General features: G+C 42.8%; 2 protein-coding genes and 1 non-coding gene across 3 annotated transcripts; 2 read left to right on the top strand and 1 right to left on the bottom strand.

The window, feature by feature from the left end:
• Window positions 1-1,615: 1,615 nt before the first annotated feature.
• trnar-ccu (transfer RNA arginine (anticodon CCU)) lies at window positions 1,616-1,688 on the top strand. Its single transcript has one exon. It is a non-coding gene; the product is annotated as a tRNA-Arg (tRNA).
• Window positions 1,689-3,288: 1,600 nt separating this feature from the next.
• Window positions 3,289-7,402, top strand: LOC139364799 (phospholipase B domain containing 1a). The gene is made up of 11 exons (XM_071101900.1): window positions 3,289-3,529; window positions 4,021-4,243; window positions 4,326-4,409; window positions 4,530-4,671; window positions 4,774-4,914; window positions 5,106-5,250; window positions 5,482-5,682; window positions 5,795-5,935; window positions 6,047-6,232; window positions 6,360-6,466; window positions 6,554-7,402. The coding sequence occupies exons 1-11, from the start codon at window positions 3,469-3,471 to the stop codon at window positions 6,728-6,730; spliced, it is 1,608 nt and encodes a 535-aa protein (XP_070958001.1). The 5' UTR covers window positions 3,289-3,468; the 3' UTR covers window positions 6,731-7,402.
• A 3,285-nt stretch (window positions 7,403-10,687) lies between these two features.
• LOC139423964 (guanylyl cyclase C-like) lies at window positions 10,688-24,648 on the bottom strand. The gene is made up of 27 exons (XM_071175624.1): window positions 24,438-24,648; window positions 24,150-24,262; window positions 23,666-23,733; window positions 23,217-23,435; window positions 22,905-23,023; window positions 22,618-22,714; window positions 22,414-22,519; window positions 22,051-22,207; window positions 21,384-21,469; window positions 21,150-21,267; window positions 18,255-18,336; window positions 17,761-17,863; window positions 17,478-17,540; window positions 16,477-16,548; window positions 15,925-16,029; window positions 15,585-15,671; window positions 15,144-15,276; window positions 14,873-15,010; window positions 14,509-14,597; window positions 14,328-14,419; window positions 13,386-13,544; window positions 12,459-12,651; window positions 11,898-12,072; window positions 11,625-11,723; window positions 11,371-11,465; window positions 11,204-11,280; window positions 10,688-11,104 (listed from the first exon to the last, which is right to left on the bottom strand). Exons 1-27 carry the CDS (start codon window positions 24,646-24,648, stop codon window positions 10,900-10,902), a joined length of 3,261 nt encoding a protein of 1,086 aa, XP_071031725.1. The 3' UTR covers window positions 10,688-10,899.
• Between the last annotated feature and the right edge of the window lie 68 nt (window positions 24,649-24,716).

Here is a 24,716-nt window from a genome sequence, read left to right as displayed (position 1 = left end):
AGAGCTTGTGCAGACCAGCTGGCTGGTGTGTTTAAGGGCATATTCAATCTCCCTATCCCAGTCTGCTGTCCCCACATGCTTCAAGATGGCCACCATTGTACCTGTACCCAAGAAGGTAAAGGTAACTGAACTAAATGACTATCACACCGTAGCATTCACCTCTGTCATCATGAACTGCTTTGAGATATATCACCTCTACCTTACCTGCCACCCTAGACCCACTTCAATTTGCTTACCGCCCCAATAGATCCACACTACCTTATCCCATCTGGACAAGGGGAATACCTATGTAAGAATGCTGTTTATTGACTACAGCTCAGCATTCAACACCATAGTACCCTCCAAGCTCATCATTAAGCTCGAGGCCCTGGGTCTGGACTTCCTGACGGGCCGCCCCCAGGTGGGGAAGGTAGGAAACATCACCTCCACTTCGCTGATCCTCAACACTGGGGCCCCAAAGGGTGAGGGCTCTGGGAGTGTGGTGCCTGGAAAACAACCTCTCACTCAACGTCAACAAAACAAAGGAGATGATCGTGGACTTCAGGAAACAGCAGAGGGAGCACCCCGTCTCCATCGACGGGACCGTAGTGGAGAAGGTGGAAAGCTTCAATTTCCTTGGTGTACACATCACTGACAAACTGAAATGGACCGCCCGCACAGACAGCGTGGTAAATGCGGCACAACAGAGCCTCTTCAACCCCAGGATGCGAAAGAAATCTGGCTTGTCACCTAAAACCCTCACAAACTTTTACAGATGCACAATTGAAAGCATCCTGTCGAGCTGTATCACCGCCTGGTACAGCAATTGCACCGTCCGCAACCACAAGGCTCTCCAGAGGGTGGTGCGGTCTGCCCAACGCATTACCGGGGGTAATATACCCGCCCTCCAAGACACCTACAGCACCCGATGTCACAGGAAGGCCAAAAAGAGCATCAAGGACATCAACTACCTGAGCCACTGCCTGTTCACCCTGCTATCATCCAGAAGGCGAGGTCAGTACAGGTGCATCAAAGCTGGGACCGAGAGACTGAAAAACAGCTCCTATATCAAGGCCAGACGATTGTTACATCACTAGCACACTAGAGGCTTATGCCTATAGGCATATACTAGAAATCACTGGCCACTAAGGAATGGAACACTAGTCACTTTAATAATGTTTACATGCCTGGTATTACTCATCTCATAATTACTGTATACTATACTATTTTACAGTATTTTAGTCACTTAATAACATCTGGCATTACTCATCTCATATGTATATACTGTTTTCTATTCTTCTATGGTATCTTAGTCACTTAATAATGTTTACATATCTTGCATTACTCATCTTATATGTATGTACTATATTCTATACTGTTCTACTGTATCTTAGTCCATTCTGCTCTGACATCGCTCGGTCATATATGTATATAGTCTTAATTCATTTCTACATAGATTTGTGTGTATTGGGTATACGTTATGTAATTTGTTAGATATTAGTTGTTAGATATTACTGCACTGTTGGAGCTAGAAGCACAAACATTTCGCAACACCTGCAATAACATCTGCTTATCACGTGTCTGCACGTGTCACGCAAATTTAAAATGACACCTCCCCGCCAGTTGGTTCGCATGCGCCCCAGTGGCCTAATGGATAAGGCACTGGCCTCCTAAGCCAGGGATTGTGGGTTCGAGTCCCATCTGGGGTGGACTATTTTTTTGCGTCAAATTTCCTTTTCATTCATTGGAGTTCTTTTTAACATTTATTTCACCTTTATTTAACCAGGTAGGCCAGTTAAAAACAACTGCGACCTGGCCAAGATTTACAACTACGACCTGGCCAAGATAAAGCAAAACAGTGCGACAAAAACAACAACACAGAGTTACACATAAACAAACGTACACAATAATAAAGTTATGATTCGATCATTAATCGTATTCTGGATTATGTATTTGGTAACGTATGTACATATATTGTAATGACTTCGTAGAGTATACTTGTTTCACTTTGTAGGCTGATACAATGGGATCTTGCATCTGGTGAGAAATCCAAGACGGAGGGTAACCAATCGAGATAAATTCACGTGTGTGTCATGAACAACATTCCCGAGAGCAACAATAGTGGAATCGGCAAGTTCGTCTTTGAAATAAAAGTCCGTCATTGTAACGGATGCAAACGGATAAAAATACTGAAAACATGCCACAATTGGACTAGATAAATCTACACACAGATGGAATGTTGTTATATATATTCAACAAAACAATTTTTTGTTCATTTGAAGAAGAAAAAAATTACTTGTGGATATATTTGAATTTAGAATTGCATTGAAGGCATAAATGCAGTTTATGCACTGTACAGCTATGGATTGTGCACCCAGACATGGGGTATCAGCCTACTCAGTGAAACTCACAGAACACAACTGGGAAGAGTTTACACACCAAAAATATACACAGTAGGCTGAATAGCGTGGTGAATTCCCACAGTCAAAGTCCAGCAATAAGAGCTAAGACGCTAATATTTGTGTAAACTCAACAAACAAAAAAATAAATATATATTTGTTGTTTTTATTGAACCTTTATTTAACTATAGTTGTGTTCTGTAAGTGTCACTGAGTAGGCTGATACCCCATTTCGTGGGTGCACCATCCATAGGTTAGGCTGGACAGAAGTGGTGGAAAAAGTACCCAATTGTCATACTTGAGTGAAAGTAAAGATACCTTAATAGAAAGTTACTCAAGTAAAAGTGAAAGTCACCCAGTAAAATACTACTTGAGTAAAAGTCTAAAAGTATTTGGTTCTAAATATACTTAAGTATCAAAAGTAAATGTAATTGCTAAAATATACTTATGTATCAAAAGTAAAAGTATATACATAATTTGAAATTCCTTCTATTATGCAAAGCAGACAGCACCATTTTCTTGTTAAAAAAATGTACGGATAGCCAGGGGCACACTCCAACACACATAATTTATAAATGATGCATTTGTGTTTAGTGAGTCTGCCAGATCAGAGAAAGTAGAGATGACCATGTGTTGTCTTCATAAGTGTGTGAATTGGACCATTTTCCTGTCCTGCTAAGCATTCAAAATGTAACTAGTACTTTTGGATGTCAGGGAAAATGTATCGAGTAAAAAGTACATTATTATTGTCAAATTAACGAATAATTGTCTTTTGTTGAATTTATATAACAACATTCCAAACTTTTTTAGGACGATCTAATCCAATTGTGGTATGATTCCACTATTTTGATCCGTTTGAATCAGTTTCAATAGCTAACTTTTATTTTGAAGGCAAATAACTGATTCCACTATTGTTGCTCATGCTAATGTTGTTCAAAACACGTTTGTGATAAATTCCCCACCGGCTCCACCAACTAGAACCAGACTTTCAGTTCCCTACTGTTTTTATTTTGTGAATAGTGTGATTTATTCAGGTAACATTCATATCTGTAAATCACGCATTTAGGATCTGTATTTACTTCGAACAGAAATGAAGAGGCTGTGTCTTTTGTTTTTTTTCTATGTTGCTGCGACTGTCGCCAGTGCTGATGGTAGGTGATACATTGTAGCCGAAGTTATTTTGTGAACTGTACACACAGCGAATGCGCTAATCAAAACACAGTAAATTAATGTGATGGGTCACAATTGGTTTACCGACATAGAAGAAAGAGATAACATGTGGGCTAGACAAAATAGCCTGACATCTCCGATAGTGAAACTAACAGTGAAACGTACAGGGTTGTACTGTGGTCGATACCATTTTTTATATTAAATGCAGAACATAATCCATTTAAATCAACGATAAACCCAGGAAATTCCAAAGCTCACATCGTGTTTTTGTTCTGATTAATTTCATATTTTTTTGTAACTTTTTGGCTATACTACACAAATGGAGCTAGAAACATAAGCATTTTGCTGCACCTGCGATAACATCAGTAAATCTGTGTACACGACCAATACATTTTTATTTGATAATGTCAATAGGAAAAAATACTCTGTAATATTTCTGTTGAAAGTTGACGTGTAATTGGCTGCTTTACAGAGATGAAAGCAGCCACAGTGTACTGGGATGCTACACATAAGACTGTACAACTGAAAGAAGGAGTGATAGAAAAAGAGGGGGGTGCATATGGATACCTCAATGACAGCCTCTCTCAAACGGGCTGGAGTGTACTGGAGATCCGTGCAGGGTATGGGGAGACCCTTGAGCATGATGAGGTCACCTACTTCCTTGCAGGATACTTAGAGGGCTTCCTCACTGCACCGTAAGTGCCTTGGGCATTGTTGCATGTCAATTCAATTTCTGATCGACATTGTCATGTTTAATCTTATTTTGTTTTTCATCAGGCAAATGATTAGTCACTACGCCAACATGTATCCCCAGCTGATCAAGGACCCCAAAGTTTTAGGTCCAGTGGAGCGCTTTATGGTGTGAGTGGTTTTTTTTTATCCTCAGGAATGAAATCCAATAACCATAGTGAAAAGCCAGGTCAGATCCACATCCTGTCCTTTGAGGATTTTGAGATGTGCTCTGCTCTATGGCTCTATCAGGAAGCAGGACTCGTGGACCAGGGAGCAGGTGAAACTGAACAGGAGCTCTGATCCTCTGTGGCACCACACTGGCTTCATAGTTGCCCAGATGGACGGACTTCAGGCGGGGGTCGCACACTGGGCCAAGAAACAAGGCAAAGAGGTGCGCTGATATCTATAAATGGATCAATAGATTCATGGATCTTCATTCAGTGGCACAATGTGATCTCTAACCTCTTTCTGACTGGTGTCTCCCCCACTTTAGCCTTTGTCCCTATTTGCTGTCCAGTTCCTGAATGCGGTGGGAGATCTGCTGGACCTGATTCCAGCCCTGGTCCCTGGCACTGAGCCTCCTCTCGGACATTTCAAATTACCCGGAATGGGCCACTGCTCTGCCCTCATTAAGGTTAGAGGTTATTCTGCTCTTGCTATTGAGAGATTTATTCTGGACAGATCATATCATTAGTGATATCAAATAGTGTGGATCTGTTATTGACTTACATCAGTCTTGTGTAGAACTCAATATGGTTTTCCCTCTATTTAGTACAATCAATGTTTCTATTGCACTCAAAACCAGTCTCTCTCTCCCCCTTCTAGATGCTCCCTGGGTTTGAGAACCTGCTGTTTTCCCACTCTAGCTGGTATACATACGCTGCCACCATGCGCATCTACAAGCACTGGGACTTCCACCTCAGTGAGCCCCACACTGCCACGGGCAAGCTGTCCTTCAGCAGCTACCCAGGTAGGTACAGCAGCTACCCAGGTAGGTACAGCACCGTATGGCCGCTGTGACAGTATAAACACTACTCGTGGCTGAAGATATACTTCAATATTTTGGAAGTGCTAGGTGTAGCCCCTCTACGTTTTCATATAAATGTGTATATTTTTGATTCATGAAAACTGTCAATGTTGTTAACACGCTTCAGAATTCATCAGTACAGAAACAGATACTGTGAGACCACCCTCTACACAGGCTTCCTGGTGTCTCTGGATGACTTCTATCTCCTGGGCAGTGGCCTGATGATGACCCAGACCACCAACAATGTCTTCAACACGTCCCTCTTCTCCCAGGTCACGCCCCACAGCCTGCTGGCCTGGCAGAGGGTGCGTCTGGCCCACTCCCTGTCATACACTGGGGAGCAGTGGGCCAATACCTTCTCCAGATACAACTCTGGTGAGGGAGGTGGATGTCACATGACATCTTGTCCTGGTTTATCCCTCTGATAATGGTCTACAGTACAGAATGCATTTTTTTTCACACATTTCGTCTCTCCCTCTCTCTCTAGGCACCTATAACAACCAGTACATGATTGTGGACATGAGAAAAGTGACCCTGGGCCATAGTATAGAGGATGGGGCTCTGACAGTGGTGGAGCAGATTCCTGGCCTGGTAGAGTTTTCTGACCAAACTCAGACCCTGCGCAGGGGTAAGGAACACGGATTTAGTACTGCCAATAGATGCACATCTTAAGCATAAACTTAGCAGAGATCAAAATCCCTGGAGGAGATGGTAATTGAGCAAGATCTTCCTTTCCCAGGTTACTGGCCCTCGTATAACGTGCCTTTCCACCCAAAGATCTACACCCTGAGTGGCTATGGGAAGATGTGGGAGGAGTACGGGGATGACTTCTCCTATGACCTCTGCCCCCGGGCCAAGATATTTCGTCGGGACCAGGCTGAGGTTAAGGACCTAGACTCCCTCAAACACATCATGAGATACAACGGTGCGCCTACGTTCCATTTTCTTTTTACTCTGGTTAGCTTTTAGTTAGTTCCTATAGTTAATTTCCTCCCGACATTCTCTCAGCTCTCGCTTTGAGTAGCTGGTAACCGTGTTCCGCTCTTTTTCAGACTACAAAAATGACCCCTACTCCAAGGGTGACCCATGCAAGTCCATCTGTTGCCGTAATGACCTGAGGGAGAAAGACCCCAGCCCAGGAGGATGCTATGACACCAAGGCATAACTTTTACTAGCATTCATTCAGTTTGATCTTTAAATCTTTTAAGATCATGTAATTAACATCTCTCTCTGTCTCTCTCGTTAGGTGACTGATTTCCACATGGCGCAAGAGTTCAGAGCGGAGGCGGTGAACGGTCCCACGACGCAGGGTGACCTCCCTCCCTTCTCCTGGGAGGACTTCAATAGCACGGCTCACCAGGGTCTGCCAGACCACTACGACTTCCCCTTCATCAGCATGCAGCCTGTACTCTTCATGCCCTGAGAGGTTCCATAGGGGAGGAGGGAAAAGGTTGAAAGAGTTGCCTATGGGGTTAGGGTAATAGTAGAGGGAGGTTAATGCAGATAGTATTCAAGTCTATCATCTTTATTTAGTCCAATATAGTAAATCAGCCTCGGGGAGAAATGCTGCAATAATGATCAAGCTTCAAGGAATTCTTATTTTATGTGTGTTTTGTCAATAGCCTACCTACTTTTTTCTTCATGCACTCAGTTGACCTATGTCTTGTGACATTGACTAAGAGTTGCTGCTGTACTGCCGTCATTTAGACATATTTTGAAAGATGCTGAATCAATGTAGAAAATGATTGACGCCTGGTTTGTTCGGTGCCAAATACTATGTTTTTAAATTCAGGTCAATGACCTAAACCTAGATTGAAATTCAGTACCCTTTGTATTATAATCAAATCCTGACCTTGAAACAAATTACAATCATGTTGTCATATGTTGAATTCACTATATGATAATATCAATGCTATTCTCAGGGTTCTTAATCTCATGTATGTTGCATGGCCTGCTGCTACGGTGGGGGTTTCTATTTTTATACATGGAAGAATATCTTTGAACTTTGTACTTGTTTGATGTCTTGGAAAGCTGCACTTCAGAAATGTATTTTCTATGATCATTGTTAATAAATTTGAACAGTGCCCATAACTTTCATATGTTTATTCATTTTTATGTGCACCCTCAGCTGAACACATCTTATCCAGTCAAATATGACTTTTTCTGGTTTAAGTTTGATCTCTCTCTCTCTTTCTCTCTCTCTCTTGGGACACATTGGTGATTCATCCTTTCCTACAAAAGGAAGAACTGAAACGTCTGTTGAGAGACTCCTCCCCTCCGTTGGCCTTTCTTTCCCCTCGTCTCTTTCTCTATGTCTGGTCCAAATGGTTTCACTGTATGTTATTCTATGGCTCTCACACACACACACACAGCTCCATGAGGACAGAGTGAGGCAGCAGGTTCTCTAGTGTGGGCATTAATTACATGACCAGACATCGACATGGCAAAGAAGACCTGTGATCCGGGCACAAGGTGGGACAAACTGCTCATCACCTGTATCCCCTTGATATGGCCAAAGCCAGCCACAGGTGAGTTTCACTGCTCTGGTTTGTCTAAGGGATCTATTCAATCCATATCGGGGAAATTCAACATTACAGCGTGACTAGAATTTAAAGTCAATGTTCCCACGTTAGCAGAGACTGCATTTACGGTAAACGCTGCAGATGTCGTTGGCTCAATAGGAAATTACCTTTACATTTCTACAGCGATACAGATTGAATAAAGCCCTGATCTTGGTTGTCCTCACTTATTGTCTGCAAGAGGAAAAATATTTATTTCACTGGCTTCTCTATAGTATGGCATTGATATGGAGCTATATATCCTCCCCATTGGCTTAGCAATGGACACAGCATAGTCATTGATAGTATTATGGGGACTTTGCCATCCTTTTCCACCAGAATCCCCACCTGTAAAATGGAGTAGCGATGTTCCTCCCCAGTACGACCCGGCAGTGAGTCCAGCTGTCTGGATATCAATGGTCGTCATAGTGAACGGCTCCATCCTGGCAATGTTTCTATGGTTCATCATATACAAAATGCAGGCAAGGCGCAATCACACTGCAGGTAAGGAATGCCATTGAGGTTAATGGACAATGTGTATTTTTATCTGTTTCACAGCAAGTGTTTTGTTCAGTGCTTTCATTTGAGTGAAGTGGGGTTGAAGACAAATTAAGCATGAAGCTCCTCTAGTTTCTGTTCCCCTCTGATAGGCTCTCTGGGGACTGCCCTACTGTCTATTTTACTCTTAGCATACATCCGTTGGTTTTTGAGGACCAAAAAAGTATTCTTCACACCCAATGACCTCATACTTACACACACACACACACACAAATAAACACCCAAATGGCAACAGTTGCTACTTACTACATGTGAATACACCACTGATTGGTAATGAGATTACTAGGTTAGCTCCATTACATACAGGGATACATGCCCTGAATACCAGCCCTAATTTACATCCCTCCTGCTCACAGTTCACTCTGTGTTGAGCTGGATAGAAGACATAGAACAAGCATTTAACTTAACAATGTTTGGAATTGAGTGACGGGCAGAGGGCCGGCATTGTTGTATATATTTCTTAATTTTGCTTTTCCGAGAGAACATTCTTCTTAACTCTATCCAATTGCTGCCCATTATTCTATGATTCAGATTAGAAGTATAGGTCTTCTTTATCATGTTGATGTAGATTTCTCTTTAGGAAGAATAATGCTGGGTAATGCTTGTTTCTGCTCCAGGTGAACCAGAGGCAGGACTTAACCCTCCAGCTAAAGCCCTGCCACCTGTGGAGGGAGACTGTACAGTAGCCGTGGTACAGAGAGAGGAGGAGGCCCCTCCATCCTGTCCTCAGCTGAATGGTGGGCCCCAAACATGCTTCAGGCAGGAGGTATCCACCTACAGCGGGGCCTCGGTGTGTGGCTCTCTTGGGGAGGTCGGTGGCATGTTCATGTGCAATGGCCTGAGGGAGCATTGGATCCCACTTCCTGCCACTGAGCTGGGGGATGCTGCTTTGGTGACCACCAAGACTGTGCAATGCTCCGACTGAGAGGACATCATTTTGACATATAAAACCACATGGCCATTGTTAAGCAAACGGACTTATTCTTTGCAGTATTGTTGGTACAGTATAATCATTTAGATGCAAGTGTTTACATTTGTGATGGTGTAGGAGTAAAGACAAACCTGTGAGAGAATACTATGGGAGACAACTATGTACTTGTGTTTCTATACTTAAATATTGTCAAAGACAATAAGACAAATCTGAGTAGATTGGGTTAACTCCAATAATAACAGGGCTGTTATAGGATATTTCTATTTGAACTCTTATTCTGTGTAGATTTTGCTGGTAGTTTTAGAATTAAGGTATTATATGGTCAATTATATGGCTATATGTCGTGCTGTACATTTATTTGTGTATGATGTGGAAAAACAACATGTAATTAATCAAATGCAGTGAAATTATGCAATTTGTTGATATGTGTCAATGTAAAACCAGTTGTAAATATTACTTTAAAACAAGCAAAAATTTGGAATAACATTTACATTCACTTTATAATTCACTTTTAGAAGTAAAGGTGACAACTGCTATTAACCTGGGGATATATTTGACACATCACAATCAACAAAACACAAACTTATTGTGTCAAAATTTTACCCCGACTCATATACAATACAGTACATTTCGATAAGAAAGAGGTTCTCTGACCTCAGAGATGTAGAGGCAAGGTTTTTGGTTAAACAAAGTATACTGATATTTTTACAGAAAGTTATTTGGTTTCAATTCAGTGGACACACTTTAATAAAGGTTGGAAACCATCGAGAAAAACTGTGGGCCTTTAAAATGACAGCATTTCAGACTACTCTATCAAATTTGAGGACAAAAACACATTTTGTACTATGACCCAATAAAATGCCCTGAGATTATAATGAGAAACTATGAACCGAGATTACAATGAGAAACTATGAACCGAGATTACAATGAGAAACTATTAACCAATAAAATGCCCTGAGATTACAATGAGAAACTATGAACCAATAAATTGCACTGAGATTACAATGAGAAACTATGTACCAATAAAATGCACTGAGATTACAATGAGAAACTATGAACCAACACTGTGTGTATACATCATTTATAAGATGTAATCATCACGTTATTGATGGCAGTCTTAAGCTTTTGTATTATTATTGTGCTTCGGTGATAATCAGTGATATTGTTTTGAACAATTGTTCTTTGTTGATCGCTGAGAGAATGCAGAAATACTCATATTTGTTGTTTCTTCGGGGGCTTCTTAAAATAGAGTACCATCCTGTTCCTTGGTTTACTGGTTCAGGTTTTCCTAAAGCATCTCCATTACAGACTATTTATGGAAAGTCCCCACACATTTTGCTCATGTGACCCAAAATAACCTTTATCTCAAACCAGAAAACCATGTCTTTTACCCAGAAATTCCTTGGAAAATAGTCAGGGTTCCTATGTATAAGGCATTACTGTAGCTATTGTATCAGGTGAATAAGACTACTTGACTCCACTGTCACCGTTTGACAGCGTGTAGTAGCGCTGTATGCCCACAGGAGGCAGTCTGGTCCTGGGTGGCTACAGGTAGGTGCTGGGAATGTCTGTGATGGCCAGGTGTAGGTACTCTGGCAGGCCGTCCTCCTGGCTCCCATTGGTCTCCCTCCTCCTGACTCTGGTGGAGAGGGTCTTCCTCTTCTCCATGCCGTTGGTCCCCGGCCCTCTGTTCTCCAGGCTGGACACAATCATCTCAGACAGATCCTGCTGTAGCCTCTGGAAGTTCTCCCTGGGACCAGGGACAAGAGGTTTGGATTATTTGACATACATAATGCTGGATATGGGTGATAGATACTGTATAAATTCAGAATGGGTGGTTTCTACTCACGCTGTCGGGGGCATTGACAGGTTGTATTCTGTCCCTGTCACCCCTGTTAACCAGTATGTCATCTCATTGCCTTTACCCTATAATACATACACAAACATACAAATTGTTGGCATAATCTGAACTCTATACTCACAAAACCATCGCATAGCTTTATGAACCCAGCTTACCTTCAGAAAGGTCTCTCCTCTCTGCTCATACTCAAACTTGCAGTCTGTCCGTTGGAGGATGTTTATGGTGGACTGGCTGACATGGATTCTTAGTGCTGGAGAGGAAGCATGAGAGGTGTCAACCTATGGTGAACTATGGTGAATATACGCTGCTAGAATGGAGCTATGCTTGTGATAGCTGAGGAGAATGTATGTAAGTGTTCATCCCAGTGGTTATGTTTGATGTGTCGTTGTCTGTGTGTGCTGTCTCTTACGCAGGCCTGTGGACTCCATGCGTGAGGCAGTGTTGACCGTGTCTCCAAACAGACAGTAACGTGGCATCTTGTTCCCCACCACACCCGCCGCACACGGCCCTGTAAATACACCAGACACAGTGAAAGCTAAACACACAGCAGGCAGTGAAAGTGTTGCTAACAGGACTGTATTGGCCCAATGTTATGAACTTAAAATAAAACTAAATTGTGGGAAAAGTTAAGATCTATGCAAACTACTGTATGGGCCAGTGATATTGTGCTGAGATGGGGTACCTGAGTGCACCCCGATGCGGATCCACAGGGGTATGCCCGGTAGGTGTTGGAGCTGGAAGGTCCCTACGAAAGCTAGGATGTCCAGGGCCATGTGGGCGATGTCCACTGCGTGCCGGTTGCCATTGCGCCGCGGCAACCCTGACGCCACCATGTACGCATCACCGATCGTCTCCACCTGGCAGAGAGAGAAGAAGAGACGATATCCCTCTGAAATGTCATCTGAATACAATAATAACATTCATATTTCATATGAAAACTGTTGTCCCCACTCAACTATTCCATCTCAAATGGTATGAATGCTTTCAATTCCATAATACTACAGTAACAACAGTACTGTAGATTCTTCTTTAGTACAGTGGCTTGCGAAATTCTTATTTTTTTCATTTTTTTCATTTCTCTTCACCAATTTGGACTAATTTGTGTATGTCCATTACATGAAATCCAAATAAAAATCAATTTAAATTACAGATTGTAATGCAACAAAATAGGAAAAACGTCAAGGGGGTGAATACTTTTTACAAAGCACTGTATATGAACATGTCAAGCCTCAGTCCCAACTACCTTGTATACATCATGGTGGTCCAGGATCCTGTCAAAGTTCTTGTAGATGTCGTTGAGCATGTCCACCACCTCCATGGGCGTGCTGTACTGGCACAGGGTGGTGAAGCCCACGATGTCGCTGAAGTAGACCGTCACCTCATCAAACAGCTCTGGCTCCACACTGCCTGTCTCCTTCAGGGAACGCACCACTGGGCTGAGGAAGGAAGCAGGGGGACGGGAGGTTAGGCTGAGTGACTCCTTATCGTTCTGTTGGCTTCCAAAAGCTAAATAGGCTGGCAGGTGTGTTAGGGTTAAGCGTTAAGAGGATTAGGGTTGTTAGGCTTGAACCAGGATATGGACATAAAGCTCAGGTTAGGGTTAAGGTTAGGATGATAGATAGGGTTAGGGTTGAACCAGGATGTGGACATAAAGCTCAGGTTAGGGTTAAGGTTAGGATGATAGATAGGGTTAGAGTTGAGCCAGGATGTGGACATGAAGCTCAGGTTAGGGTTAAGGTTAGGATGATAAATAGGGTTAGAGTTGAGCCAGGATGTGGACATAAAGCTCAGGTTAGGGTTAAGGTTAGGGTGATAGATAGGGTTAGGCTTGAACCAGGATGTGGACATAAAGCTCAGGTTAGGGTTAAGGTTAGGATGATAGATAGGGTTAGGGTTGAACCAGGATGTGGACATAAAGCTCAGGTTAGGGTTAAGGTTAGGATGATAGATAGGGTTAGGGTTGAACCAGGATGTGGACATAAAGCTCAGGTTAGGGTTAAGGTTAGGATGATAGATAGGGTTAGGGTTGAACCAGGATGTGGACATAAAGCTCAGGTTAGGGTTAAGGTTAGGATGATAGATAGGGTTAGAGTTGAGCCAGGATGTGGACATGAAGCTAGTGTTAGAGTTAGGGTTAAGGGTTAAGGTTGAGCTGGGATGCATGACATACGCTGGCAGGAGCAGGAAGTTGAGCCTGTCAGCCCTGTCCCTCTCAGCCTTGTACAGAGAGGTTCTCTCCTCCACCAGGTGCTCCAGGTTCCTGGAGTACATCTGCAGCCTACGGATCAGGTTGTCCATGTAGCTCTCATTAGCCTGGTTGTGCAGGTTGCTGAATGATTGTGGAACATGGAACAAAAATGAGCAAATCTCTATAATGATAAAAGCCCAATAGCTCAGAAAATCTTTAACAAGAGAAGAATCCAAATTGGAGATTGTCTATCACTCCAACTTTTGCATGAATAACGCATTGATAGAACTCTACATTTCTAAGACGTCTGTATGTTAAACACAAATCAGCTGTTTACATGCCATAGCTTTTGGTTTGTAAAAAGGGTTTTGATTGACTAAATGTACTGAGTGTACAAAACATTAACAACACCTGCCTTTTCCATGACATAGCCTGACCAGGTGAATCCAGGTGAGAGCTATGATCCCTTATTGATGTCACTTGTTAAATCGACTTCAGTCAGTGTAGATGAAGGGGAAGAGACACGTTAAAAAATGATTTTTAAGCCTTGAGGCAACTGAGACATGGATTGTGTATGTCTTCCTTTCAGAGGGTGACAAGTGTTTTGAATGGGGTATGGTAATAGGTGCATGGTGCACCGGTTTGTGTCAAGAACTGCAACGCTGCTGGGTTTTTCACAGTCCACAGTTTCCTATGTATATCAAGAATGGTCCACCACCCAAAGGACATCCAGCCAACTTGACACAACTGTGGAACACTTTGACACCTTGTAGAGTCCATGTGGGATGCAACTCAATATTAGGATTGTGTTTTGTACACTCAGTGTAGATATGGAATATCAGGCATTATGTACACACACACACACACACACACACACAAACATCATGAACACACACTCACACTCTCATAAAGCACTGGGCTTACCTGAATATCTTACCCAGAGATCCCTCTATCTTCTTGAAGTCTGGCCTCCTCTCTGGGTCCTCTTCCCAGCAGTTCTTTATCAGCATGTAAAGCTGCAGAAGACAAGTACAATGACAACCATACATACAAACTAACACAGATATGCATGCGTACGTGAGGAATGCTATGAGGGGCCTTGTACCTCCGCCTCGTTTTCTGCTGCTGTCTCAAAGTTCAGATCTGGCCTGAAGAAGCCAGTTTGACTTGGGTACTGCACCATGTACAGCTTCTCTGGGGAGGAAGGAAAGGGGAATTCAGTTGACAGCCATGCCCTCATTTACAGTAAAATAATATGAATTTCTCTCTCCTTTTGCATAATCCCTAGAATAGTAATTGATAACAGTGATCCCTAGTGAGCAGAAGTTGTATTCACATGTAATAGCCAGCAGGAGCCGCTGTTAAATTACCAGTGTGAGGTGCATAGACATAAAAAAACTGATAACTTTTACTATTGCTGAAAACTGTTCTCCATGACTCTCTGACTCTAGCCGCCAGACCGTTGTTACCTGCGATGTCGGAGCAGGCCTGGGTGAAGAAGGGGTTCTTCCTCAGTATGATCTCCTGAGCGATGATGGCAAAGCTGTAGACGTCGCCCTTCTGGGAGATCCCCTGTTTCCTGAGGTGTTCTGGAGCCGTCCACAAGTCTGACAGAAAGGAGAGGGACCAGAATGGGATATCAAATCACTCTCCTGCTTGAGTTTTTTACTAACTTCATTCCGTAATACTTTCAGGTTGAATCATTTACTTGTGAGGGAAATAGTGGGCAGAGGGCTTCACCTTTGCAGGGGTTGAGGATGGTGTTGCAGCCAAAGTCTGTGATTTTGACCACCATTCGGTTGTCCACCACACAGTTTGAGGACTTCAGTCGGCCATGGACCTCAATGTTGCTGGAGTGGAGGTAGGACATGCCCTGAAACCGCCACCAGGGTGAGCCCCACACAGCTACAGCATGCAACACCAGTGGTTCCCAACCAGGGGTACAAGGACAACTAGGGGTACTAGGACAACTAGGGGTACTTGAGAAAACTCATGAGACCATAGGGTTACTGGTAAAAAGCACATGAGGGGGTACTTAAGGGGTACCGCGGCCAGAGCAAAATTCAGTTGGTGGTACAGTAAGCAAAAAAGGTTGGGGGGGGCACTGGATTACACCATATTACAATGTCGGTGCATTTACCCACAGTAAACACATAGTACAACCAAACTACATAAGCATACCTTAGCTATGTCATACATGACTGATATCTTGAATTCCAAGTCCATGAAGGTCTTTTCAGGATAGGAGATTGTGTCATTAAGGACATACTGTAAAGACAGTGAATTACAGAGTTTACTGCAGTTCAGTTTATGCTTGAGTGTTTTTGTTTCTGCCTGGTAGGGTATTTGAAAACTGAGTGAATGTAACTGTGACTGTGACCCAGGCGCTGTCTGTAAAGGAGTCCTGTAATCAACATGTGTGTAAATGTCATTTGCTTATCATTGCACAATGAAGATATATGGGTGGAAAGTAGGCCACTGATTCCCACCATAAAGTCATGTTCTCTGCCAATCCTCTTACCCTCAGGGATCCCCTCTCACAGAATTCAAACACTCCAAACAGACCATACTCAAACTTCACCGTGCCATAGAACTTGGTCAGGTTGTAGTAGTCAATACGTAGGAGCTGAGAGAGGCAGAAAGAGAAAGAGAGAGAGAGAGAGAGAGAGAGAGAGAGAGAGAGAGAGAGAGAGAGAGAGAGAGAGAGAGTGAAAGACATCCTCTCATGGCTGGTCTTGACTTCCTCACACTCATTTACACACTCTACTTTTATCACCTAGTTGCTCACATAAGGTCACATTGGCTATCTCCTCTGATTGACAAGGAGATAAAAGATTCCTCCATAGGGCCACAAAGCCACAAAACACACACACACACACAAATCCGCAAACCTCTGTTGTTCACACCACATCAAGATAAGCAAATATGTGGTTGACCTTGAGCTCGGGCCACATAGACACTCAAAATGGACACTAGATCAGTGGATAGCTGACTGGACTACTGTTTGAATCTGCAGGTTAGGAGAACCATGATAGTGGCGGAGAGGAAATAACATCATTAGCAAGAACCTTACAGTGTTGAGCTCAATCCTCTGGATCTCACTGAAGTTGCCATCTGTGTGTTGCAGCTCCTTCAGGATCACGGGCTGAAAATAATAGATCCATAATAATAGAGTAGAAGTTATTCCCATTTCAGCCTTTGAGAGTAGTTACTGGTGGGTCGTTCCTCCAATTCAGTGCCTTTCAAGAAGTGTAACTGTCGCGAAGAGCACATATTCAACTTAATGAAAAACACTTTTCCCCCATCTCAAGGGGTTAAATAAAAATATACGATAGTAAGTGCCTATTAAGTGCCAAACAAAGTAACAGGGTTGACGATTTCATCAATTTCATATTAAATCAGCCATAATCCCCTTGTGACAGGGGGAATGGAAGCTTGTTGTGTGCAACAAGCTTCACAATTTTAAAAAAATTGTTCAAACATTTCTAGCCTGTCTATCTATGGGTAACAGGGTTGACGTTTTATGCTCGACCTGCTCAGTTTTCCACCACAAAACACCAGCCACAAAGACTAGAACCAGCTCATCTGCTTTCACACTATGATTTGACTATTAAGGGAAAGGGGATATCTAGTCAGTTGCACAACTGAATGCATTCAACTGAAAATGTTCTTCCGCATTTAACCCAACCCCTCTGAATCAAAGATGTTCATTTTGAAAAACATATTTAAAAAGGAATAGTTATACCATAATAATGACAGTTCAGTTCAAGTAACAGGCTTGACCTTAAAATGAGGGACCAACGTAAATGAACCACTAATCACATGAAATAAATAATAACCTTCCGAAATGACTTTGTCAAAGCAACAAAATAAAGTGGGTTATAATCTTCCTAGAGGTCAGAGAGGGGGCACAGAGGGACATGTCACAATGCTGCATGTTTGTACTAGCAAGTCTTTATTGATGTATTGAATTCTCCATGGACACAAAGGGAAATCTTTTCACGGAACGACCCTGGTATGACAACTCACACCACGTGTTTAAGTCAGTTTATGGACCAAAGAGTGTAATGGCACCTTTTTGTCATAGCGAGCCCTGTGAATCTGGTAACAGCTGTCCTTCCTGTTGTCTTCATCGATCTGATATATAGAAAGATAAAAGGGATAAATAATTCGGAATAAATCCCTGGGTATTAGAGAACACAGGGAGTATCAGCATGTAAATGAAAGAATTGAAACCAGCATCAGTGTAACACCAGCTTGTGTTGGCCATGCATTATGGGAGGTTGAGAGATGACATACTAGAAATAGAAACAGACAGGCAAAAACATCATGACAAGGAGGAGGTGAGGGAGCTCACCTTCAGTGAGACCAGGCTTAACTCTTTCCCATCCAGCGGACCAATCAGGTCTGGGCTGATGTGGGACCACCTCTTTTGGTTTTGACGTTCCTTCATGTTCTGCCTATTGGCCATAAATCAAATCAAATCAAAGTTTATTTGTGACGTGCACAGGATACAGCAAGTGTAAACAGTACAGGGAAATAGCTGTACTGCAAGCTCTTCCTCAACAATGCAGTAATACTAAGTAATATAAAATAAAAATACACACAGGAATATATACTATATACAAGGTCAATATCAGTACCAATCAATGAAAGGGATTCTGGTGACAGTTGTGTAATCAGGTTTAAAGTGACTGAGCAGTAAATATAATAAATATAATAATAATAATAATAATGTTAATAATAATAATAATACATAGACAAACACAGAGGTGAGTGAGACATGTCATCAAGTAACAATGTGATTGGACAGAAGTGAGAACACAGAGGTTGGTGTGGTGCATATTTGACCTGTAGAAGATCAGAGCGATGGCAGTCACCACCACAACACTGGCACTCAGGACGATCACAATGATATCCTCTGTCTTCAGATCTGGAATCACAAACATAGAATAAGTATTCCCCCCACCAATACCTTATCTTCGTACCAAGACGTATCAGAAACTTCAAAGAGCTTGTGTACTAGAATAAACTTTGTACTGTTACTAGTAGCACTAGTGTTGATATATAAAATAAAATAAAATTGTATTTGTCACATGTGCCGAATACAGCAGATGCAGACCTTGCCATGAAATGCTTACTTACAAGCCCTTAACCAACAATGCAGAGTTTTTAAAAAGTAAATAAACTAAGGAGAAAATAGTAACACAACAAAAAAACTATAAAGAGGCTATGTACAAGGGGTAATGGTAGCGAATAAATGTGAAGGGGTGATAGAGGTAATATGTAGATTAGGCTAAAGTGACGATGCATAGATAATAAACAGAGAGTAGCAGCAGTGTATGTCACGAGTGTGAATGAATGTGAAGGTGTGTGTGTGTGTGTGTGTGTGTGTGTGTGTGTGTGTGTGTGTGTCTGTGTGTTTGTGTGTGTGTGTGTGTGTGTGTGTGTGTGTGTGTGTGTGTGTGTGTGTGTGTGTGTGTGTGTGTGTGTGTGTGTGTGTGTGTGTGTCGTCAATATGCATGTGTGTGTGTGTGGGGGGGTGTGTTGGAGTGTCAGTGTAGTATGTGAGTGTGTGGTTAGAGTCCAGTGAGTGTGTGGTTAGAGTCCAGTGAGTGTGTGGTTAGAGTCCAGTGAGTGTGTGGTTAGAGTCCAGTGAGTGTGTGGTTAGAGTCCAGTGAGTGTGTGGTTAGAGTCCAGTGAGTGTGTGGTTAGAGTCCAGTGAGTGTGTGGTTAGAGTCCAGTGAGTGTGTGGTTAGAGTCCAGTGAGTGTGTGGTTAGAGTCCAGTGAGTGTGTGGTTAGAGTCCAGTGAGTGTGTGGTTAGAGTCCAGTGAGTGTGTGGTTAGAGTCCAGTGAGTGTGTGGTTAGAGTCCAGTGATTGTGTGGTTAGAGTCCAGTGATTGTGTGGTTAGAGTCCAGTGAGTGTGTGGTTAGAGTCCAGTGAGTGTGTGGTTAGAGTCCAGTGAGTGTGTGGTTAGAGTCCAGTGAGTGTGTGGTTAGAGTCCAGTGAGTGTGTGGTTAGAGTCCAGTGAGTGTGTGGTTAGAGTCCAGTGAGTGTGTGGTTAGAGTCCAGTGAGTGTGTGGTTAGAGTCCAGTGAGTGTGTGGTTAGAGTCCAGTGAGTGTGTGGTTAGAGTCCAGTGAGTGTGTGGTTAGAGTCCAGTGAGTGTGTGGTTAGAGTCCAGTGAGTGTGTGGTTAGAGTCCAGTGAGTGTGTGGTTAGAGTCCAGTGAGTGTGTGGTTAGAGTCCAGTGAGTGTACATAAATAATAATAATAATAAATGTATACACTCACTAAGTCGCTTTGGTTAAGAGTGTCTGCTAAATGCCAAAAATTGAAATAAAATAATGGGGTCAATGCAAATAGTCCGGGTAGCCATTTGATTAACTGTTCAGCAGTCTTATCGCTATGGGGTAGAAACTGCTTCTGACCTGTTACTAGAGCGTATACAGTGCATTCGGGAAAGTATTCAGACCCCTTGACTTTTTCCAGATTTTGTTATGTTACAGCCTTATTCTAAAATGTATTAAATTGTTTTCATTTTCCTCATCAAGCTACATACAATACCCCATAATGACAAAGCAAAAACAGGTTTTTAGAATGATTTGGAAATGTATTAAAAAGCCACTCCTGCATTGTTTTGGCTGTGTGTTTAGGGTCGTTGTCCTGTTGGAAGGTGAACCTTCACCCCAGTCTGAGGTCATGGGCGCTCTGAAGCAGGTTTTCATCAAGGATCTCTCTGTGCTGTGCTCTGTTCATCTTTCCCTCAATCCTGACTAGTCTCCCAGTCCCTGCTGCTGAAAAATATCCCCACAGCATGATGCTGCCACCACCATGCTTCACCGTAGGGATGTTGCCAGGTTTCTTCCAGACATGATGCTTGGCATTCAGGCCAAATAGTTCAATCTTGGTTTCATCAGACCAGAGAATCTTTTTCTCATGGTCTGAGAGTCTTTAGGTGCCTTTTGGCAAACTCCAAGCAGGCTGTCTTGTGCCTTTTACTGAGGAGTGGCTTCCGTCTGGCCACTCCACCATAAAGGCCTGATTGGTGGAGTGCTGCAGAGATGATTGTCCTTCTGGAAGGTTCTCCCATCTCCACAGAGGAACTCTGGAGCTCTGTCAGAGTGATCATCAGGTTCCTGATAACCTCCCTGACCAAGGCCCTTCTCCCCCGATTGCTCAGTTTGGCCAGGCGGCCAGCTCTAGGAAGAGTCTTTCGAAACTTCTTTCATTTAAGAATGATGTAGGCCACTGTGTTCTTGGGGACATTCAATGCTGCAGACATTTTTTGGTACCCTTCCCCAGATCTGTGCATCGACACAATCCTGTCTCGGAGCTCTACGGACAATTCCTTCGACCTCATGGCTTGGTTTTTCTAAGACATGCACTGTCAACTGTGGAACCTTATATAGACAGGTGTGTGCCTTTCCAAATCATGTCCAATCAATTTAATTTACCACAGGTGGACTCCAACCAAGTTGTAGGAACATCTCAAAGATGATCATGGCAAATAGGATGCACCTTAGCTCAATTTAGAATCTCATAGCAAAGGGTCTGAATACTTATGTAAATAAGGTATTTCTGTTTATTTAGTTTTATAAATTTGCTAAAAATTCTAAAAACGTTGCTTTGTCACTATCTGGTATTGTGTGTAGATTGATTAGGATTTTTATAAGGCTGTAACATAACAAAATGTGAATAAAGTCAAGGGGTCTGAATAATTTCCAAATGCACTGTGTGTCATTACCGTTAGGGTTGATTGGCTTGTCATCTGGCAGTTGAGACCCGGGCCAGGGCAGTGAGGGGGTGCTGTCCTCCACTCTGGTCTCATTTATGGAAGTATCAAACACAAACAGGGTTTTGTACTGGAGGGGAGGTGCAATGACAGCGTTATTAAGTGATCATTAAATGATGTCCTGCTGCTGTTTAACAGGGGACGGAGATGGTGACCATTCCAACAGTTACGTTGGATGAAGCCTACCTGTTTATCGATGGTGGATGTGTAAATCACAGAGAAGTTCACGTCCCTGTCCCCATTCTCATCCAGCACGTAGTGTCCCCCCATACCTACACACAGACACTATTATGTCTAACCCTTTAAGAGTATCACCATTTATCCTCCTGAGCAGAAAACTGCCCTTAACAACCAGTTGCTCCCTTATTATAGCACAAATAATCACACCTCTGTGAGCAACAATTCCAAAGAAATTGAGGCTACGGCCTAGTGCCATTATCAAGGTTCCGGTTGGGAAATGTTATCTAATACAAGAGGTTGCGGAAGACATATAACCAGCTGAACTACTATGGTCCTCAGCTATAAATGGACAAAATGTGAAACATTGACCATAAAAGTCATCCAAGAGAGAACACTCTAATTAGCCATGAACTGCACTGTAAAAACAAATCTAAGTGAATGGGATTCTGCATAATGTGTGGCCTTTCGTTTCTGTGTGGAGAATGACGGAGGTTTGCGAAAGTTCCCGTTGGACGAGAGTCAAAGATCAGATGCTAAAGGTTGCCGCCGAGCAGCTTTGCCAAGTCCAACAAGTATAGGTTCTCACCATTGCCTGACTTAAAATCTTATGGTGTTTAAATGGAGGACTGAGGACAGTATGGACCAGGGCTCTGGCCATTAGGCCCTCCTATACCTTGAAAAGAGACATTCCTGAAGGGGTTTACGTCGGGGAGCTCTGTGGCGGTTGGCTGTGTTGCTCTGCCTCTCAGCTCACTGGTCAACCTCTGCCTCAGCACATGGCCAAAGAGCAACACACCGTCATGGTACCCCGCCACATAGTCATTTAACTCCTGCAACAGGAGAGGGGAAGCAGCCAGGAAGACGGAGAGACGGAGAGACAGAGAGACAGAGAGACAGAGAGACAGAGAGACAGAGAGACAGAGAGACAGAGAGATAGAGAGAGAGAGAGAGAGAGAGAGAGATGGTATCTCTGTTCAGACATTAGGAGGTCAGAAGAATTGAGGAATGAAGATAGATGAGTTGAGCAGAGACTAACCGTGCTGTTGTAAACTACTGTGTTGTTGTATTGTCTCTCAGGCAAGGTGAGCACCAGAACATTGTCCATGCTTGGGTTGGCAGTCATGTTAGTGTGATACCCATGGCTAGAAGATAGAAAAGTTACATGGTTTCAACTTCCAATCAGTGTCCTCAAAAAAAAACAATGTAATGTAGTGTAACAAACTACCAAAACCAGTCTCACTTATAGATATCGATGAGGATGAAGACAATTTCTGGGGGAATCGTTGTTTCGTTCTTTATAGTGGTGATGTCATCTGGGGTTCCACAGAGAATGAATACTGAAAAACATTGTGCAGGGGTGATAAAACCGTGTGATGAAATAACACCTTAAAGCATGTAGCTAGATTACAAAGGTTTGTTTTTAGTAACCATTGATTTACTTCCTATTCGTGGTGGAAACAGTGGCTGGTGTGTAAGGCATGGATAAGACTTGAGAAGGTATTGAAGAAGACAGAGGGAGGCACACACCGTTGCTGTGTCTGTTTTCAGACTGAATAGCTTTCTTTAGCTCTTTCTTGCTGCGTAGCATCTCTCTTGAGATTGACATAGCAAACTGGACCGAGGGTGCCTCCAGAGCATTGATGTACCTATGACGATGGCAAAAGGGAAGTGATGTAACGGTGCACTATGGAGCACCCAACAACAAACAATCAATCAAACGTACGTATGTATGTTACAGTGGTACAGTCTACCATACACATGCTATGACCATCTCTGTACAGTCTGTATGTGTGTACATGGCAGAAATCCCCTTTCAAATGCACAGGTGTTCCATCTCACCAAAAACAGTCTTCAGTTTGGTCTGCCTTCTTGTAGACATAAGCACTCCCCCAGTGCATCTTCAGACCATGTCTGGTGAAGTTCCAGAAGTGGACAAAGAAGTTGGAGATCTTGCGTGCCGGGGGCAGCAGGCGGGACAGGTTGGCCTTGTAGTCACAGGACAGACCGAAGCTCCCGGCGGAGATGATGGGGATAGTCAGGGTCAGACCTATCTCCACGCTGAGACACACAGACCGGGGGTCACAATCTGTCCTTATCTTACAGGACAGCATATTATAAACCAGAATAACAATAAACACTATTATCATAATCACCTAGTGGGTCATTTACCACACGTACACATCATCAACTACTAATAATCAGGAAAAACAAGTGCTTGTTCAATGGGGATGACAGAGACAGGAATCATTAACATGCGTGTGTGTGTGCAAGACAGAGAGAGTACTTACTCCACCATAAAGAAAGTGGCAAATGTACAGGAGGGTCCCAGCATGGCACATCCCACCTCACCTTTAGTCTGCAGCACAAACAAATGCGTATATAAACATAGGCACTCATATTGTTGAGTAATGGGGAAGGGCTTGTCCCTGTCTCTTACTCTTTCTGAAATAATGTCATCTTTATTCATCTTATAGGCCCTCTTCATCAGCCCAATTTTAATCTGACTGAAATTTCTGTTTAGTTTCAGTATAGTCACTGCGGCATACGTCCGTAAGAATGAGAACTTCGCCACCTGATGTCTTAGAACAGTTTCAGTAGCCAAGCGGATCCAAAGGATATGCCTACAGTGAATGGTTGAAATTACACTTCAATGGCAATTCATCTTCTCATCTAAATCAGTCAACATATAATATCTTCAAGTCGCAATGGTCTCCTGGAAGACAATGTATCAAGATGAGAATGGACATTACTGTCTAAAAAAGACTGGCTCACATGCAGGGACTTTAGGATTTCCACTCCCTCACAGGTGCTGCTCCCACAGCCTCTTCGTTTGTACAGCGTGGTGTTGAACCCATTGAAATTAGCCGTTAACTTGGTGTTCAAACCTGGGCAAGGGAGAGAGTGTTGTAGGAGGATGAGATAATAACGGTTATCAAGCATAATGAAATGTCCAATAGGTTTGTGTGGTAGGTTACAGCTTAATTTTGTTTAATCACTGACAAATTCATTTCATGTTGACAAAGTAAATTCAAATGAAAAAATAAATGCATGTTTCTGTACCTGCTGCCATGTTCAGTTGCCAGTCCGCTTCAATTGCTTGCAACACTGCAACCTTTACAAACCCGAGGCTCCAGTCTGAGGTTTGATCCTCCAAAAGTACAACGTTCATGGTGTATTTGGGTTTGGATTTCATGCATTTGTCCAGCATTCGACTCTCAACAAGTGCCACAAATAAGACTCCAACGCACAGAATTTTTTTGGAATTCAGCATTTTGATGCTGTACAGAACAGGACTTAATTAAAAATATATAGTAACAAAAAAACTCCACTATCTAAATC

The sequence above is a fragment of the Oncorhynchus clarkii genome, chromosome 13 (assembly GCF_045791955.1).
Source record: "Oncorhynchus clarkii lewisi isolate Uvic-CL-2024 chromosome 13, UVic_Ocla_1.0, whole genome shotgun sequence".
NCBI classification, from domain to species: Eukaryota; Metazoa; Chordata; class Actinopteri; order Salmoniformes; family Salmonidae; genus Oncorhynchus; species Oncorhynchus clarkii.
This window is presented reverse-complemented; position numbering and strand designations above follow the sequence as displayed.